Source organism: Sebastes umbrosus, chromosome 10 (genome assembly GCF_015220745.1).
Source record: "Sebastes umbrosus isolate fSebUmb1 chromosome 10, fSebUmb1.pri, whole genome shotgun sequence".
NCBI lineage: Eukaryota > Metazoa > Chordata > Actinopteri > Perciformes > Sebastidae > Sebastes > Sebastes umbrosus.
In genome coordinates, this window is record NC_051278.1 from 3,953,644 (window position 1) to 3,974,789 (window position 21,146).

General features: G+C 41.6%; 1 protein-coding gene and 1 long non-coding RNA gene across 2 annotated transcripts in view; one reads left to right on the forward strand and one right to left on the reverse strand.

The window, feature by feature from the left end:
• Positions 1–3,558, forward strand: LOC119495583. Its single transcript, XR_005208517.1, has 3 exons — positions 1–109; positions 2,743–2,835; positions 3,217–3,558. It is a non-coding gene; the product is annotated as an uncharacterized LOC119495583 (long non-coding RNA).
• The window catches only part of atrnl1a (attractin-like 1a), a 259,397-nt gene continuing 238,386 nt past the window's right edge, over positions 136–21,146 (reverse strand). Inside the window, 2 exon segments of the mRNA XM_037782216.1 lie at positions 136–3,151; positions 19,443–19,557. Of these exon segments, the coding sequence (XP_037638144.1) occupies positions 3,030–3,151; positions 19,443–19,557 (237 nt within the window). The 3' untranslated portion in view covers positions 136–3,029.

Here is a 21,146-nt window from a genome sequence, read left to right on the forward strand (position 1 = left end):
CAGGTTGCTGAGCCAGTATCTACAGTATGTAACTCCATCAGCAGTGTTTGCTGAGCCGTCATTTGACCCTATTGACATCCTGAGAACACGGATCAATACGACACCAGAGGTAAGAACACAACACAGGATATCAGATCCAGTTACCATATGAAAAGGCATCAAAATGTTTTAATTGTAAATGTACAGATTTATGCTCATATGGACAAAAACAGTGTGGTGAGCTGCCCTTTGTTAATAGAAGTCTCGACAACAAACTGGTGCAAAATTACATGAAAACAAACAAACGCCTGAATAGAAACAATCAGGCTCGATATATAAAGACACACGATACTGTTCAAAGGTTTGGAATCAGCTGTTATATAGACGACCTTCTTCTTTCCTTCATTAATAACTATTTTAACAGAGATGAGAACAGCATAATCCAGATAAGAATATATATTATTTACATTTTGAAATACTTTTGGCCCCAATAGAAGAAGACTGAAATGATGCAAACTTTCATTTAGTCGATGTCCACACAATACGAGGCGTATTAAGGCTGTTGTTGGTAAAAATGAAATAAGTACGGAGCCTGAGATATGGGATGATATTCTCAGGAATTCACGATTTGAATCTCTGAAATTCAGCGTCAGTCTGTAACCAGGGTAACGTATTGTGTTCGGAGTAACGTCTTCTCAACGGTTGATTTTGAGTGTTAGTTTAGTCTTTGGGTATCCATCGATACTGAGTACTGATCTGATACCAGTTTAATTAATGAGCTGTATGCCTCACTGTGTGGAACTGACTGGGATCATTCTTTTACGGGCTTGACATAAACATTGCTTTTCTAACTTAATTAAACAAAATGTGACAAATAAATACATAGATATGAATTTAGTGAATTATTTATTATTAAAATAATAAACTGTACTCCAGTAACTTCGTAAAAAATCTTAAAAATTAACAGAATTTTTATTTATTTAAAAAAAAAAAAAAAAATAGATCGTACATCAGTAACATGGTAAGAAATCTTCAAAATTAACAGGAATTACAGTTAAAGTGTAAACATTTTTTAATGCAGCAACAAATTCGTCAAAACTTAAACAAGAATTAAAATTCCATGATATAATGTATATAAACATAAAATTGAATTTAATAGATCAGCCCCATTGTCACCGATATCCAATCCAGCTAATTGAGTCAGGATCAGCCCGATATCCGATGCAGTATCGGTGCATCCAGTAGTGTTAACCCTAGATTAACCTTCTGTTTCTATTGTGAAGTCTGATTTACTGCTGAGTTCTCTTCTGTTCTGATTCAACTGTTTGTCTCTTTCAGTTGTCAGTGGGGTTGAACCACTGGAGAGCGTTTTGTTCTCTATGTAGTAAACTAAATAACATCTATTAGTAAAGAGGACAAGCTAAAAGCTTTTGTGGCAGCAGATTCCAAACTTTTGAACAGTTGTGTAACTCTACTGTGTACGTGAAGTTGATAAAAAGTGACTTTACAATGTTTGCTGAAGGTTTTAACACTATTGGTGAAGGGAAAAAACACAAAACTTGCTATGATGCATAAAATATATACCCTGTCTCCTAAAAATTCCATTCCCAAACCACAAAACATATTGTCTATTGTCCTGTTTACTAACCGAAAAGGCGTGTATGGCTTAATAAAGTAACAAACGTAATCATTTTAAGCCAAACCACGACGTTTTTCCTAAACCTAACAAGGTAGTTTTGTTGCATTTTTTATTTTGATTCAATTTACAACGTTAACCACGTGTTTCAAACTGCAACTGTAATCCAGGAGAAAAGATATTTCCCTAAAAACGTAATTGAGAATGCAGTTTAATTGTATGGGAATGTAATTTTGTAGGAGACGGGGTTGAATATTTGGAAATGAAAAGACACTGAGGGTACAAGCAAAAAAAAGGAATACTGCACAGATTCACTTTGTCAAATCTATTGTTTAGTCTTTCTGTTACAAAAAAAAATCCTTAGTGCATTTTGTAAAATGAACCGTATAGTTTGCATAATTAATAAATATTACAGGAGATATGTTCCATAAAAAGTTTGTATCGCAAGTAAACAGGCATGAAAAAAGATGTATCTTCACAGTCGTAACTGAATTAATAGGCATGTGAATACCATCAGTAGTATGTGTTTGATGATACCGACCTCGAGGTTACATTGCAGCCTAGAATAAACATTGCATTTGGATGATCAGTTGCATAATATTATCCCACAGAGGGTCCTAATGTACTGGTAAAGCATTTCACTTATAGTGCATATACAGACGTGTATAAGGCCCAAAGCTACACAGAATGGACCCTTTTCCATCACAGAGGACCTGAGCAGATATCAAAATATAGGTGCAGGGAAAAAAAACAACATGTATTTCATAAAGGAGAAAATCTCAACAATGATCTTTTACATGTCAACAGTAGTAGTCTTTAAAATTCACCGCCCACTACAGCGTTTTGCATTGATCTAGTTGTTGTTCTTTCCAGCGTTGCTCCTGAGTCCGAGTGGGTTTGTAAGTCAGTCATTTCAGCTCAGTTAATTTCAGCTCGAAGCCATTTAGTTTGGTTTAACGGTGTAAAACAAGTGGTTTTTTTTTTTCCCTCTTGTCAATATGGCAGACTGCATGACAGACGAGTAGAGCCCTGGAGGTGCGTAGCCACATATGGCGTGGAAGTGGAAAAGCCTGCCAGCGCTCAGAGTAAATGTCTGACCGAAACACGTTTTCTCTGTCAATCTGCAGGTTTTCCAATTCTTGTTTTCCTGGCTCATCAGGACCAACGTAATATAGACGGGACAAGAAGAGCATGTCGATGAAGATTTCCATCCAAACCAGGTAAGAACGGGACCACGAGGGCCACTTTCTCCACTCTGGGTGCCCATTTCTTTTCCTTCCAAGACACTATCAGAAACCAATTTTTGCAGGCTTTGTTTACAATGTGTCCCCTTTAATCTAAGAATATCTCCAGTGAAACCCCCTGGGGGGGGCACGGTAGTAGCTATCTTGTTACCTCATTGAGGGAATCCAGTTCATACACAGGTCCCTTGATGGTGCACGGTGTGTTTGCGGTGCTTCAGTCCCAGGCCTCTTTCTTTGAAGTCCATCACTCGCTGTTGTGAGGAGTCCACCAGAGCACTCGCTATAGCAATACCTAGAAGCACAACCAGAAAACACAGTTAATATATAGTATAACATGCTGTTTCACTGTCATTACAGGTGGCCTGATGAGGTGAAGCCGTGGCCGATGACCACCTACACGACAGATGTTCCATGAGGTGCTATTGTGGTTCCCCTCTTGTGTTCTATGTACACCTCATAGAAATAGAACAGGAGTAGAACGGACATTTAACTGTTTTCAGTGGGCATTCGACTACTACAAAAGTAAACAGTGATTGTTGTTAGTTGTTATGGTGACAACACCATCAGAGGGGATGTAAATTAAGGTGAGGAGTGAGGCGGAGGGACCGTTAGACCCAGCGGAAGAGGGAGATGTAAGGAGGGAACTGAGAGGAGGATGAAGAGAGGGGGAGCTGTAAGGAGGAAGCTGAGAGGAAGGAGCTGGGAACTTTCAGCAGGGAGCTGTGAAGAGGGAGGAAGGAGCTGAGGGGAGGGAGCTGTAAAGTAGGAGGAGGAAACTGAGAGGAGGAAGGAGGTAGCAGAGAGGAGGAGGGAGCTGAGTGGAGAGAGTAAGGAGCAGTAAAGAAGAAGCTGAGAGGAGGGAGGAATTGAGGGAGCTGAGAGAATGGAGATGTAAGGAGGGAGCAGAGAGGAGGGAGAACAGGTTGCATGTGAAGACATAAATAGCAATTTGCAACAAGCAATTGTTTTGTTTGTTTTTATCAACTGAAAACTATCAAATAAATGACATTTAATGTATATTTGGATTCCATTTATTCCTTTTTGTGTGTTTGTAAATGTGTTTTAAATTATTATTGAACTATTTTGGGCCACGGAACAGAACACACCACATGAAATATGAAAGTGAAAAGCCTCAGCCGATGTGACAGATGAGACGCCATCGTCCTATCAGCAATCACAACATCCACAACATGTTCTGTAACCGTCTCTCCAGCAGAGAACAAAGGGGTGAACGCTGAGGTCACTGAAGTGCATCACCTCCCATCCTGTCTGTTTCTCCCTCCCACCATCCAGCAGGATAACGTACCTCTCACAACAACTTGTGTATCTGATGCCTGACTCTCCACAGCGGGCCGGATGCAGCGTTGTGTTACGTTGGCAGTAGCTGCTGCTGCTGTTAATGTGGATGTAGAGTCGTGGCAGCTCTTAGGAGTGCAGCTCGTCCTGTCTTTCCCTCCCCAACACCGTGGGCTTGACAATGCACGGTCATTATGACGAGAGCTCAATCTGCCGGCGTGCAGGAGCCAAATAAACAAAACACACAAACAGTGGAGGGAATCTGCTGCGCTCTTGATATGATTTGGATGTTTTCAGCATTTCACACTCAAGTGATTCTTGGGATTTTTTTTTTCTTTTTTAGTGGGTGGAAAGCCGATTACACAGTTACTCAGTGTGTGCGTACGTGACTCTGCAGGTTTATGCATGCACCTGTGCTCATACATATTTTGCAAAGTTGTGACCCAGCGATACGGCAGCCAACAGTTAAGTGCTCTGTGATTGGCTAGCAGCACCTGGTCTGTTGGAATTTGGTTGTTTGTTTCGTCTACCGCAGACAATACTTTAATTTTGGGGTTTAGTCCAAATGTTTGCAGATCTGTATATTTCAGGAGTAAACACAATTTACTTCTACGCCACTTCACTGCAGTGCAATTGAGGACACAGAGGTCATGTTCATATTCAGGGATCTAGTATAGTCAACAAGAATGTACAAACAATGCAAACTCTACGTTGATTACAACGGCTGCCAGAACAGTTTTGCCCCCTGAATGTGCACGCACCCAGTAATGTTTGTATACAAGAAACCCGTCTATGGAGGAGTGGATTGAGCCGTGCCCTTCTCCAGAAAACCTGCTAAACTACATGCAGCGCTACGTAAAGGTGAGGTTTCACAATGTTGCCCAGAATATGCAAACAAGCAGGTAAACAGCAGGAATACACTAACCACTGGCTCAACAGCACCACGACTATCTGATGAAATACACTAACCACGGCCTCTGCGGCACGACAACTCATAAACTATCTGATGAAATACACTAACCATTGCCTCCGCAGCACGACGACTCATAAACTATCTGATGAAATACACTAACCAGTGCCTCCGCAGCACGACGACTCATAAACTATCTGATGAAATACACTAACCAGTGCCTCCGCAGCACCACGACTCAGAGACCATCTGATGAAATACACTGACTACTGCCTCTAAAGCACCACGACTCAGAGACTATCTGATGAAATACACTAGCCACTGCCTCCACGGCACCACGACTCAGAGACTATCTGATGAAATACACTAGCCACTGCCTCCACGGCACCACGACTCAGAGACTATCTGATGAAATACACTAACCACTGCCTCAACAGCACGATGACTCGGAGACTATCTGATGAAATACACTAACCACTGCCTCAACAGCACGACGACTCAGAGACTATCTGATGAAATACACTAACCACTGCCTCAACAGCACGATGACTCGGAGACTATCTGATGAATTACACTAACCACTGCCTCTATGGCACCACGACTCATAGACTATCTGATGAATTACACTAACCACTGCCTCCACGGTACCACGACTCAGAGACTATCTGATGAAATACACTAGCCTCTACGGCACCACAACTCAGAGACTATCTGATGAATTACACTAACCACTGCCTCTATGGCACCACGACTCAGACACTATCTGATGAAATACACTAACTACTGCCTGTATGGCATCACGAATCAGAGACTATCTGATGAAATACACTAGCCACTGCCTCTAAGGCACCACGACTCAGAGACTATCTGATGGCGGTCTTGACACCAGAGAGATAATAGCTGTAAGTAGATTGGCAACCAAAACGACATCCTCGCCACGCAGAGCAACACACCTCCACCTAACAAAAAAAAGACAAGCCTAGTACAAGCAGTTATCAAAGTCATCTGACTGACACTGGACAGTTTCTCATACAATGTCAATAAAGAGCCAAATAATGAAATCAATATAACACTAGACTACTATACTACTACTACTCTGAGGGGGCGCATCAATCACAAAACGAAATATTGTGATATTCAAATAAAAATGTTCTTACACAAAAACAACGCAAGTTACTACATCTTCTTTTTTTGTGGTCAGAGAGAAAAAAAAGTACTGACATTTAAATTGTGTGATTAAATATCCATTACAAAATCCAAACTATACTTAATAGATACACAAAAAAGACTGTTGTGATAAAAATCCCTCTCAGTCAGAAAAGACTTAACGACAAAGGGAAAGGTTTAGTAAATGATTGAGCGATCACAACAAAGAAAAGAAAGCAGAAAAAGGCGAGGAATGGATTAAAGAAGGAAACAACATTTCAGACATTATCTAACTGGAGCTGCTCTGATCAGACAGACGTCTGTAAACTGGAGGCCACCAGTTATTCAACATCAATACAGTCATCTCCACAAGACCTAAAACTAATGATCCATCTGTCTGAAAGCCAGCTTGATTTACTCATATACACACCTGTCTGCACAGATATACAGTAAACCACCAGTTCTCACATCACAACCAGTTCTAATGAAAGAGACAACACCCAAACTGGACTGAGACATCTGAATATTCTTCCATCAACCAGCTTTCACCTTTGACAAATTGCCTTCATAATTGTGTTGATTTCCCCGGGTGAACGCACACATCTCCATTTGCAAAATTAAATTGGTCAAAAGTAATCAAATTATGCTGCAGGTGAGTGCGAGTGCTCATTTGCTGCCGTGGCGACCGAAGCACGTTAATGTGATTGTTTTGTCAGGTGAGTTGACGCGTCATTAGCGCCCCCTCACAACGCCGGTCCTGATATACTAATGGGGGTCATTTAGCGAGAGACAAAGTTCCTCCCGGGAACACATATCGGTACAGGTCTTGATGTGGGGAAACTGGAACTGCAGCTGGAAAAAACATCTGTGTCGGGAGGAGCCGGCATGCTAACCCGGTGTCAGACCTCACAGCCGAGCCCTCCTCTACCTCCAAACATCAAAGTCTGGCTTCTGAGTTTGTGCTCGCCCTCAATCAAGACACCGGGGACGGCAGCCTGCTTAGGATCCGCTATTATAGTAAACAGAAAATACAACAGCATCGTCAAACCGAACACATTGATATTCAAATATTTATGCATCTGTGAGGCGCTGATTTTAAAAGACCAGCAAACATGACGCACAACTACGACTGCTTTGATGTACTCATGTAAGATTCAGGTTTGATCCCGACTAACCAGGATGCCTTTCATTATTAGGACATGGCAGTGTTTGGTAGAGACTTTCTTTATGATTGTTTGAATAATGCAGGACGGAAAAATATCTCCAAATTACCTGAAATTCATATTTAAATGTCACAAAGGCAGAAGGACAAACTCAAAAAAGTTGAGGCAGATGCTTTTTAGTACTAAAATAAACTTTAAAGTTTGTGATGAACTTTAAAGTTTGTGATTTATGTGGCTAAAAAAAACCCAGGACACATCTACGATGCAACGGTCCTCATAAGAGTCCTGACCTTCTCTTGACTTTTATGCATCTGATCCAATTTGTAAAAGTAAGACCATATACTTGATCCTTATACATGTTTAAAACTGTTGCTTCAATCGTTTTAACAGCAGCTTTTGCTTTTTATATTCTTATTTTAGAACAAAACTCTACAACAAAGCAGCCCAGTCGCACAGCAGTTTGTGAAATAGTCACAAAATTTGAATGCATTGATTCGTGCACATAGACATGAATTTCACGTTTTCTTATTGATGGTCAGCATGAAATCAATTTGTATGTAATCCACATACAGTAATTGTGAACCAGGAAATATAAAGAGCGGCAAATGCTGCACACCGAGGAGGTTGAGGCGGATTAGTGGGTCAAACAACACCAGACTTTCACCAGGAGACCGTTGATCATGTCCCGTGTGAAACCACAAGTCAAAGTTGATTTATTTGTCACGTAACTTCCGTACTTAAGTTACAGCACATCTGGTGTTATTTAACTCAAACCGCGATCTTTTCCTAAACCTAACCAAGTAGTTTGTTGCCTAAGCCGAACCAAGTCAGTCTTTTAAGTCTAACTAAGTAGTTTTATTTTGAAAAGACAGGAGTGGAAATTGACACAAGCATTACATGTTGCTGGACATTTGTAGGAAAACGGAGGATAAAAATCCGTTGTTGAAAGTCGTGCTGAGCGTCACGAAAAGGAAGACAAATTCGTGTCTATGTACACGGATCAAATAGATTCAATTTCGTGACTATTTCGCGAACTGCCGAGAGACTGTGTTGAACAAATAAAGAGTGGCGAAAACAACAACTTAGGTAAGAGTAACTTGATATGGTCAAACATTAAAGTCCACATAATAAACACAGGAGTTGGCTGAGAGTAAAATGCCACTGAGTATTTGACTAAAAGTCAACAAGCAGACAGATGAAGGAGTCGGGGGTCGACAGGAGAGAGCATCCCGGTGGGGTGGACGGTTTCAAAGACAGAGAGGATCAAAGTATCGGAGATCCATTCTGGGTCAACGGAGCCTAGTCTCCGAGCGCTGCCCTCCGATTCCTGTCAAGCATCTATCCAGTCAGACACCCAGAGGGAGGCGGTGGGAGGCAGGGAGGAGGAGGAGGGTGAGGAGGTCGATGAGAGAGAGAGGAAGAAAAGGACACCGGTGCTACGGCAACGTTTACAGGTCAGTAGTCACAGTCTGAGAGGGGCTAGGAAAGAGAAACACCTGAGGAGATCAACATAAATATATACAGTATATATATATATATATATATATATATAAATAAAGGGCACAGCTGCTTTACCTCGCCGTCAGACAGCCCTTCCTGACGGGGAACTGAAGCCGTTATATCGCTCTCTTCAAAGCCACCAGACTCCATTCACAAAAACAAAAACATTTCCAATCTTTGCACAGCTAACGTTGACTCAGCTAGTGCTAGCGATTTGGAAAGAACGCAGATAGACCAGCCCTTTAAAAAAAGTAATTTCCAACAACTCCAAAGCCATCTTAATAACATGCATCTTGCTAATAACTAAATAGAGAGGAATCAACTGGGTTTTGTTCTTTATAACAGTAACAACAGTGCAGGACAGGACTTTTAAGATACACCTAACTGCTGCTAAAACTAAAAGGCCTCTCTTTTTTTCTATACTTTAAACAAGGCACAGGGGTTGATCAATCTAAATTTGCACAACTGTACACAGACGCTAGTCTAAGATAAATATGAGTCTCAACAATCTTTCTGACCTTCTTCATTCATTAACTGAGCAATTTATTAAGCAGCAGGAGATGCAAAAGCTTTCTTTGTTCCTTTAATTAGACTGGAACAGAACAAAATAAGCCAGCAGAGTTTTACTTAATTAATCCAAGTGTTGTCTCATATTAGACTCTTCTTCATAGTGCTGTCTTTTATGTTTTTTAATGCAAATGACCAAAATCTATTTTCTGTCCGGGGATAACAAATTAGACTTTTTCCTCCCTGTAGGAAGACGGCCAAAGTGAGAATGATACAGCAAAAGGCTGAATATGCTTTGTCAGGACTGAGACAGAGAGAGGAGGGGTGTAGGGAGAATAAGACGCCAACAAATACAGAACCTGAAGAACACAGACGATATCATTTCACATTCAGAGACACATTTCCATCCACCTGTTTTTCATGCACAACATCTGGGTGGGAACGCCCACATTATGGAAGATAGTCACAAAAACAATAAGGTTTTATGCTTGACTGAGGTAGAAAAGTTGATATATTGACAAAGACATGCACACTGATGGAACCTGCTTCTGCTTCCTCTATTTTAGAGAGAACTGCTGTGGTACTGATGACTGTCAGTGACCTTCACTCCATCAGAAAGGCCAGAAAATAAAGACTAAAACAAGTCGAGGTGTCGGGGATCTAAGTAACTGTAACATCCCTGATTCAAGTTCAGACGATGATGAAAATATGATTTATTGGTCAGCACTATTTAAAATAAGTACAGAAATGGCGTTACTTAAAGCCCCCCTCCAGTGCATTTCATATTTATTTGAGTAATTTCCTGACTAAGTTGATCGGACTTGATTTTGTGATCAAAGTTAAAAAAGAAGGTTGTTGCTAAAATGAGAATATGACGTCTGACTATAGTAGAAGCTGCAGGTCAAAGGTCATCCTCCAAGCTGCAGGTTCACTCATGCTCGTTTGAGTCTGAGCAGCAAACCGATGAATCTGTTTATCTGTCTGTCAGTTAATCATTTAGTTAGTTAGCTAGTTAGCTGTAGTTAGCTAGCCCAACTTCTTACATCAGCTAACTGAGGGGTTTTCATTTATTTTTTTGGATCCTTCATCTTAGTTTAGTGTGTTTTTTTTCACAATGGAGTTTGTGTGTGCCGAGAACGGTTGAAATCAACGCAGTGAATTTCATGAAATCCCACCGTCAGAATTAACACAACACACTGACTGTCTCTCTCTCACTCGCTCTCTTCTTCACCGTCTCCTCCTGCTGGAGATAAATCAACGGAAAGCAGCCGATACCGGAGGTTTTGAGGGCCTCTAACAGGTCTGAACGACGGGGAGCAAACAACTTTCAACCCGAATGAAAACCAGAGAAAAGTCCCGTTAGAGAAATAAATTAATCTCTTTACAGCCCGGTGCGGTGTCGATGCTGGAGCTGAGGAGAGAGCGGCCGGTGCTGGTGGACGGTGCACCTCCAAAACGTCACGAAATTCATGCATTTCAAACAGCGGACCTCTGCAACATGTTTATCCGTCCTCCGGAGAGCTGTGGTTGACGTGCGGGTGTGCGGCTGAAGACGGCCGAAGAAGAGAGTGAGTGAGAGAGAGTCGGCGTGTTGAGATAATTCTTGTCTCATTTGTGGGCTGATAAACAGTAAATTCATCTAAACTGGGTTGAAAAACGATGCAATCTGGTTGCCGTCGTGATGAATTACGTCTGACTATTAACCACACCCCCGTTCTCTGTTTGAGAAAGAACGTTAACCAAAAAACAGGAAGTAAAACTGGCATGCTACGAACGGTGTTTGAGAACAGCCTGATCGGTTGCTGTTGCTTAGTTAGATGTGTAATCTTGTCACCTCCTGTTCAACATGTTCAACATAGAGAGAGTTGATGGAGATGAGAGTTAATTAAAATGTTATTTTGCTGAAATTCCATAAAGTTGTGCAACAATTGAATGTCACAACATAAAAGCACTGAAAGACATAGAAAGATTGTGAAGGGATAGAGCAGAGAGGAGTGGTGAGGAAGTAAAGCAAAGAGGGAGGATTATAATATTTTCTTCCTACTTCTCAGTTGATTTAGAGGAAACCAGGAGTGGATTTATCAAAGCATAACCACAAGGACTTATCATCTCAGCTTTCGCTGCGGCAATATGCAAATGTGATCTTATGGGTGAGGGGGCGTCGACATGGACTCTTACCACTTACTGCACTTATTTAACAACTCCTTCAATCACTCATCTACGTCTCCGTCTGGATCTCTCAAACTTTCCACCTGTTTTCACTTCCAGTATTTCTACACCAATCTCTCTAATCGAACCTCTCAGCCTTCTAATACCTCTTTTCTCTCTCACGCTGCTCTTTTCTATTTTTACTCATAAAGACTTCTTACAGTACCTGTATTTTCTTCCTCTTTCTACCCCTCTCAGATATTCCCGGCTCTATCTCTGGTGCTGAATAGGCAGATTAGTGCAGGCTGAGAATACTGCATGGCTCTGTCTCTATTGACCCACTATCTAAGCTCAAGAGAGAGAGAGAGAGAGAGAGTCTTTTTCTTTCTCTTCATCCTCAACAACTCTAACCAAATTGAGAATAAGAGCAGCCTGGTAAACCCATTAACCGCTGATTGAGTCCCATTTTATTTCAGACATTAAAATATGAAACAACGGCAGCCGTGGGAGGCACAGCATAAAACTGACAGGAGAAGGAGGACTGCAGCCAAAAATAAGATTTTATTCCCCCCTTTCTTTCCATCCATCCCTCCCTCTCCTGACTGTCAAGTCTTTTTCTCCTGCTTTGTCCATCATGTCAGGCCGCCGTGACTTTGAATCAAACAGTCGCCCAGTGGTCAAGCTGTTCCTCTCCTGTACGAGTCGCTCTCGAAGGCCATGTGTGACTCGTCCACCGCTATTTGGCTGACAACAGCTGTCAGAGAGTTGCCTCTATTCACTGGTTGGATTATTGGGGTAAAAAAATTATTCTTTTATCACAGAATTTGATTTGGCTTTAAACACGGCGTGTGTGTGTGTTATGCATGCGAGTCTCGCTGGTTTAGAGTGAAGAAAAGGCCGTACGAGAGCTCAGAGACCTCAAAGACTATAAATCTTGTATGTGTCTGTGGTCACCGAGAACTACAATAGTACATCATATCTGTACAGAGACCGGACCAAACTCTGTGTATAAATGTATGTGTATAAACCACAGACTGTCTATGGTAGAAACAACAACATCACTGCCATATTTATTATACAAATCGTCATCATTGTGTAGTTATTTCGGCATCCTTTTGATCCGTTTACAACAATGCCGCTGCCGTATTTATGCTACAACTTCCGTGTCCGTCACGTCATGCCATTGGGCCCAAAAACACTTTTTTCCATAGACATACATTGAGGAAGAGACTTATTTAAATCATTAGGTCCTAAAATTTGTTAAATGCACTAATAGTTGAATCCAGAGTTATTTCCCTTCCTCCGTTCATGTGACTGAGACCCAGACCGCGACGACAGCGTGACCGAGTCATGTGACCGAGCCGACGCTACTGCGCAGCATCCCAATGGATGCTGAAGATCGCCGGAAGATCCGGGTACTTTTCCAGACGGAAGTCGAGCCATTTTGTATTCATGTGCCACTAGGCAACTTTCATAGGAATGAACGGGGCCCCGCCTTCAACGCTGTATCCAATTCTCTTAATACATCCATGCATGAGCTCAAACTGCGCTGTATCGCGAGCATAGACTGCTCTCTTCCGCCGGGAAACGACAGTTGGTGTAGCTCTATTGTCGTCCGGGTGGAAACAGTAGGTATTATACACTCTGTTCAGTTCCTAGAAACAGGCTGAGATAACGAAAAGGAAAAAAAAATGTGCCATAAATTGGGAGAAATACAGGAGAATTGTGACCCCAGGAGGAAACCGGGAGAGAGCGATGAAAAACGGGAGTCTCTGGAGGGTTTGCAAGCCTGACCGGGCTTCGTAAAGCAGCCTGTCAAACCCACGCTGACACACATCTCGCCACAACTACCGACATATGTACTTACATAGATAACAATAGGTGATAAGGTATCTACAGGTTCTGACAATCTCCATATAGTTATCACTGTTAATCTCAGTGACTCATCACCAAAACAGACACTTTAGTACCACTCTCTAGGTCCGAGGCCTGAAGCAAAAAGAGTGATACAGAAAGAGAAAAATAACGAACAAGACAGAGTGAGGGATGAGGGTTGAGAAATTGGCAGCTGAGAAAATTGTAAAGCTGCTGCAGTCTCTTCTTTCTTTCTTTCTTTCCTCTTCTGAAACCAACATGGTGTCTCCTCTTTTTCCATCTCTTACATATAAAGGGTCAGTTATTGGTAACACCTCAGGGGAGCAGAGCAGAGAACGACAAGAAGAAAACAAAGAGAAGACGGTGCGAGGGAAGGCGAGCTAAAATCGTCTCTCTCATCGAGGATTCCTCTTGAAGTGTCTCCCACTGAGGGGGGGCGGAGCTAGCCTGCAGTGGCTTCACGTTCATACATGCTAACATCAATGGAGGAGTGCTGTCTGACCCGACGCAGGGTGTCCTCCAGGGAGCGGCGGTGGGAGGATAGACTGGGGACGGATGATGGGTGGGCGATTTATTTTTAAGACTTTTATCAGCTCCTTGGTGCGTTTGAAGTTCTATCACGTGCGATTACATCTGCGATCATCATGACTCTGTGATCACTACAGAAGCACACAAGAAGACATCGACTCCAGGCTTCAAACGCTGGTAACAACGACAGCTATTTTATTGATTTGATGAGAAAAACAACAGACGTCCCCCAGAGAGCCTCCCGATGAGAACTGTCAAGCCTCTTATTGGCCCTAATTTCCTGAAAATTAGTCTGCTGCTGCTGTGATGAGCTGATGTCCAAAACATCAGGTAGTGGATAGAAAGAAAAACACCAGTTTCACTCTGATACATGGACACTGTCTTTAAGCAATTTAAATATCTTTAACCTGGTTTTAACTGCAGTTTTGTCATCTGAAATTACAGTGCGGGATTTCGTCCAATAACCCTTTATATCTATTGGCCGAAATCCCACACTGTAATTTCATTATGAAAACATAAAGCAAAAATATAGCTTCCGGTGTCTGTTCTAGTTAAGGTTTGAAAACGTTAGCAGAAAGGCTAACCCAGTAACGTTAACACAAAGGCTAACCCAGTAGCACAAAGGCTAACCCAATAGCACAAAGGCTAAGCCAGTAACATAAGCACAAAGGCTAACCCAATCACGTTAGCACAAAGACTAAACAACTGCACAAAGGCTAACCCAGTAGCACAAAAACTAACCAAGTAGCACAAAGGTTAAACCAGTAGCACAAAGACTAACCCAGTAGCACAAAGGTTAAACCAGTAGCACAAAGACTAACCCAGTAGCACAAAGGTTAACCCAGTAGCACAAAGGTTAACCCAGTAACACAAAGGTTAACCCAGTAACACAAAGACTTACCCAGTAACACAAAGACTAACCCAGTAGCACAAAGGTTAACCCAGTAACACAAAGACTAACCCAGTAGCACAAAGGTTAACCCAGTAACACAAAGACTAACCCAGTAGCACAAAGGTTAACCCAGTAACACAAAGACTTACCCAGTAGCACAAAGGTTAACCCAGTAACACAAAGACTTACCCAGTAACACAAAGACTAACCCAGTAGCACAAAGGTTAACCCAGTAACACAAAGGCTTAGCCAGTAACACTAGGCTAACCCACTGAGCCAAAGAGAGATAGCCTATCCGATTTGAACTCTAATCTATTTTGCTTGCGTTTGTGATTGTGTGATGTAACAGAGTTGTTTGTTTATTCTTCTATTACTTAAGAAGGCTAAGGTAGCATGTAGCGAACGTTTCGAGCTCGACGCTCACCAATCTCCAAGTTACCATTAACCTCTTCAGGGTATTTTTTATTATCATAATTACGTCTGGGTGTAGCAAACTTTCATTTTCTGTCTCTTATGCTCTCTTTCTCACTCTCAGACTTCATTCCCTCGTCTTTATGAGACTACAGAGACTGTTCATACGTGTTAAAGTCTTCAACATAAACCTCCCTCCAGCTTGAGAGAAATGCTTTCTTGCAAAGTGCCTGATTTTCCGTCTGCTCTGCTCGTTTCCTCTGTCAGGTTACTCGCCGTGTTGAAGTCTCTGCTTCCTGTCTGGAGGAACAGAGGCTTCTCACACCTGCTCCAGTTACATACAGTAGGCCTACATCCACTGACAGCAGTCTCCCACAAAGCTGCAGCAGGGGAGAAGGAAAATATAAAGAGAGAGGTGGACTGAGGTGGAAGATGAGCTGGAGGGAGAGCAGATTGGCCTCATGCTGACGGCGCATAACGGTGCTCCGGGTCTCTCGGTCAGGTCTGAAGGGAAGCGCTGCTGTCTTTTCAGTGATTTCTACAGCCGCGTGGTGGTCGGCTGGAGCGAATGGGGAATATCGCGTGTCGTCCGTCTATAGCGGCAACTTGAGCTCTGACTGTGGAACGTCAGGATGTCTCATTTAGGGGAACAATTGATCCAACAGTAAGTGTTGGATGGAAACCAGGCAGGTCTAACCACATCAGACCTCCTTTAAAAGGTGCCATATGTCAAGAGTTTATCTGAATAATTCATTATATCGCTGCTGACGCTAAAAGAAAGAAGAATCACAATATGAAAACAGTTTGATTTTTAACCGTATCTGCTTTCTGCATTAATATAGTGTAGTTTAAGAGTTAAGAAGAATTTCCTAAAGCGCCTTCCAGCAGTGAAACAATGAAATCACAAATGAAAACAGAAAGCAGCTGACTTTAACTTTAACAGACCAAAAACTTCAGACCATTCACCGTTTCAGAGTTAAGTCTAGAAAATGTCAGAAAACTGTGAAAACAAACAATCAAAATTACCAAGAGCAGTTCAAAACCCAAAGATATTCAAGTAACAACGATATAAAAACAATCTGAAGCTAGAACCAGTAAATTACTTTTGTCAGCAACTCAAAATGTCAAAATGTTAAATTGATTTTCTGCCGAAAATCGATTAATCAACAAAATATTTCAGCTCAAACTGCAAGTCTGGAAACAGGCAGTACCTGCGAGAGAAGCGAACACGTTGGCAATGTTGAGGAAGAAGAAGGAGGAAGATTATAAAAGAAAAAGAAGGAAGATAAATGAGAAATACCGGATGGCCCATCATCATTAAACCTTTCAGGCTTGAGCATGTTCCTTCGGCCTCAATCGGGTCTCAAACTCACAACCTCAGACACCAAGGACAAGTGTCTACCTTAGTGAGCGTACTGCCTGGAGAATACAACCACTTCACACTATGACTTAAACAATCGATGATTGATTACTCCACAACTGATGTTTAAAGATGCTCTATTTCCATTGACTGTAATGGTTTACATGAAGACAGAATTCATACCACTGAGATCAATTTTCAAGTTAAAGTTAGTCAAGTTCAAGCTGATAAAACGACCAGGAGTTTGCTGGATAAAACACATCAGGTAAGATAATGTTACATTTGTGCATTGAACACATAGTATAAGAAGTGGATGTGTTGTCACCGTGTTGTCACCCATTGGTTTGTGGACTACGGTTTTGAAGCCTCGAGTTCAGCATTTTGGACGTCGCCCTCTTGGTATCGTGGCAATGTTGGATTTTTGCAACCAAAAGTGACACGAGAGGGTTGAGCTTAGTAATGTTATAATTAACTTAAAAACACACTGTGAAAGGGTTAAAGTTCCAAGACGAAAACACGGACAACTCCCAGACCGGACAACGCTGTGGTAGCGACCTGTCAATCACAAGGTAGCCCCGCCCTAAAGCATCCCCTGCTTTATGGTCTATTTGACTCTTAATGGGACCATCATTTACTAAATGAACATCATGCTGTATTGAAGAAGACTTGAAACTAGCGATTGAGACCATAAACTTATGTTTACAATGTTTACTGAGGTAATAAATCAAGAGAGAAGTAGGCTCATTTTCTAATAGACTTCTATACAATCAGACTTGTTTTAGCAACCAAAGGAGTCGCCCCCTGCTGGCTATTAGAAAGAATGCAGGTTTAAGACACAGTGGAGGTCCTTTAACCTGCAGACCACCAAATCAATGGTTACCAGGCCAACGTATCTTCAATGTATTCAGATAGCAAGACCTAGTATGATCTCCTAACAGCAACATACTGATGCAGAACAGAACAAACAGAGATGGTGGATAAATCCACACATCCAACATGTATTTCTACAACTGTATGACTCGGTGAAGTTGAGATGATGATGCCATCACATTTTAGTGTGTTTACTCTGCTTTCATTTAAACTGCCACAGCCCGTTTTACATGTGAGCTGACGGGAGGAGGCCGCCGCGAGGCACGCAACAAGCACCGCCCGCCACATCTGGAGTCTTGTTAGACAGCTGCTGAAAAACAGCTCCACTTGTAAATGGATCACAAATGGCGTGAACGGTGTCTTTGTGAGCCTACAATGACGGAGATGTGGGGTTTCATGGATCGGAGAGACAGCTGACAGTTTACAACAACGGCGACAATCAAATGGAAATGGAGGAATCAGCAGTAGTAGTAGTTACACGTAATCGTAAAAAGGGACATTAGCGGTGTCTGGTAAGTGTCTGACAGTTGGACATAAATACCGTCTGCTGATAGTGCCAGCTGGTCATTATGCACCTGCCTTTATCTAAATTATCAGCACAAAGTATGATGGAGGCAGCACTTTTTACCCAATAAAAAACATAATATTAAGCCAAGTTCACACTACACGACTTTCAAAGTCCTCCGATCTCAGTAATGTTCTCACTACACAACTCGTGGTTTTCATACCACATGACTGACCGGAGACAGGAAGTCACACACTACAAGATCTGTCACCAGGAGGAATCCCCGATGAGGTCTCCAAACTACGTCTAGTCACCGAAACACAAACAAGAAGTGACACAAGAAGTGCAGCATCATTAGGACATTATGATGCATTAGTCAAGCGTATAGATGCCCAGTAACGTTGATGTTAAAATTACACTTTAACATAATCTAGCACCACACGCATATACTGTATATAGGCCTATATATAAATGTAGCAGACATTTGTGACATGATATACAACAAGCGTCTACTTGACCATTAATACAGGTGCGCCTTTGTGTGCAGTGAGCGGGAGTGTAAACAGTTTGTTGACCGCAACGAAAATGTTGATTTTGTCAGGCTAAACGCCAACAATATGGTTTCAAGCAGGATATTTCATTAGATGAAAACATGTAGTGAATTTTGGAAGTGATTACATCTTTTTTTCAATAAATGTTTTGGACTTTAAAACGCTCTGGAGTTATTGGACATGTTTGCGATCATACAAGTTAGAAACAAGCCAACGCAGCCTCCACTGGAAAACTAAATCTACAAATACTATAATAGCCTACTATTCACTACCGAGCATGGTTGTTACCGGTACCGACAACGTTATCTATAGAGCAGAGGATATTAAACTAATTATTGCGCTGCAGAATGAATAAAGAGGAAACACTGATTAGTGTAGCCTAATTTTTCAGAAATATCGGGTTTAACATAATTAACAGACATGCAAAAACAGCACAGCACTCTACTGTTGATTTAGATTTGAAGGCCAACATTATGAATGAAGCTTCGAACTCTAATAGCAAAAGCGTTATTCACAGCATGATGAAGCAAAAAAAGGAAGCCTTCTGATTGAGTGCTACAGCTACGCTATGCTAAAGCTGTGTCCTAGACAATACATACCAAGCATATAAAGAACCGTTAACAAGCCAATATCAAATCAGAAGGCAAGCCCTCCAACTAAAACATACATGACAACTGCAGACGTAGTTTAGGAAAATATGGCACCAAATAAGTTTGAAACTTGCAAAACCAAAACGAACAACAGCATGTGCACAGAAGCTTTGGGTATTTACAGCCAATATGCCAACGTGAAACCTCATCAATCATCACAATTGTCCCAATCAGCTCATTTGAGACAAATTGTACGAATACCACATGAACTGAGGAGATGGAATAACACTTCTCTATGTGGTTTACTCGAGTGTATCAGTGTGAATCCTACCAGACTGTCCTGGTGGAGGGATTCCAGACGGGACTCTGGGCAGATACAGCAGCACCGTCAGGACACCTGCTCGGCTCCCCCAACACGGCTCCATGGCGATGGGCTTCGGCACCGCCTGCACACACAAAACACACACACACATAATGATGCATAAACAAACAAGTGCACAACGAGTACACACTGGACAGAGTACAAAGATGCAAACATGAAGTGAAGGCAAACTACATTTAATGAAACAGCATAAAAGGAAAGGTTCATGGTAAGGCTGTCAAGTTAATGTTCCTCAACAAACTTTTGCGCAAGTTTGGAGCATTTTTTAGCCTCCTTTGCAACAAGCTAGTATGTCACGGTTGGTACTAATGGATTCTTTAGGTTTTCTAGTGTCATATGATACCAGTATCTTCAGTCTAGCTTTAAAACTGAGCCCGCCACAACCTAAAAATCACAAGTTGCGTTAATGTGTTAAAGAAATTAGTGGCGTTATTAACATGTTAACTTTGACAGCCCTGTTTTTTACTACACTTACTTTACCTAATCAAGTAGTTTTGTTGTAACACACGTGTTTAAAACTGTTTAAAACTGATTAAAACGGCGACCGTAATCCGGGAGAAAACACGTTTCCCTTTAAACATAATTAAGAATGCAGTTTAGTTGTATGGGAACATCATTTTGTAGGAGACAGGGTTGCAAGGACGGTATAGAATAATATAAAGCAAGTGAATATGAGATAAAGACAAAACTGGAACAGTGTGGAACTACAGAATATTTGCACAATAACAAGTTAACCCCTAATTAATAATTATATAAAAATCCCCTTACTATAATAACCATCCTGCAGAGCGCCTTTGGGACTGTATATAGTGAGTCTTACTGTCTGTATAATGATATTTAATGGCTGCTATCGTGTTTCTTTACTTCTGAATACACAACAAGGAGGAGAGTCATTGAGCTATCGATCCAGTTTGACCTTTCTGCCTCTCCATACCGCAGAGGTCACAGAGATTGACCCTGTGGTCTGTGAGGAACACACACACAGAGACACACACACACACACACACACACACTGCAAAGAGTATATACAGTATATATATACATAAAAACAGCTCAAAATCATCTGATCTTACTTTGTTCTACACACATATTTTAACCCTCTCCTGGATTACTTCCCTTTACTTTATTGTTTCTGATCCTCTTCCTCTCGGCTCTGAGTGATGAGCAAAACCGTCAGTTGATGTGACGACTGGAAGCCTCAAATGACACTTATACTTTAGGAATTTCTTGTTTACATGACAAATTAGACCATCGGATCATATGAAACTAGAACACCTAATGAATCCAATGCTACAGGAAGAACTGTCATGGTCATTTTCAAAGGGGTCCCTTGACCTCTGACCTCCAGATGTGTGAATGTAAATGGGTTCTATGGGTACCCACGAGTCTCCCCTTTACAGACATGCCCACTTTATGATAATCACATGCAGTTTGGGGCAAGTCATAGTCAAGTCAGCACACTGACACACTGACAGCTGTTGTTGCCTGTTGGGCCGCAGTTTGACATGTTATGATTTAAGCATATTGTTTTATGCTAAATGCAGTACCTGTGAGGGTTTCTGGACAATATCTGTCATTGTTTTGTGTTGTTAATTGATTTCCAATAATTAATATATACATACATTTGCATAAAGCAGCATATTTGTCCACTCC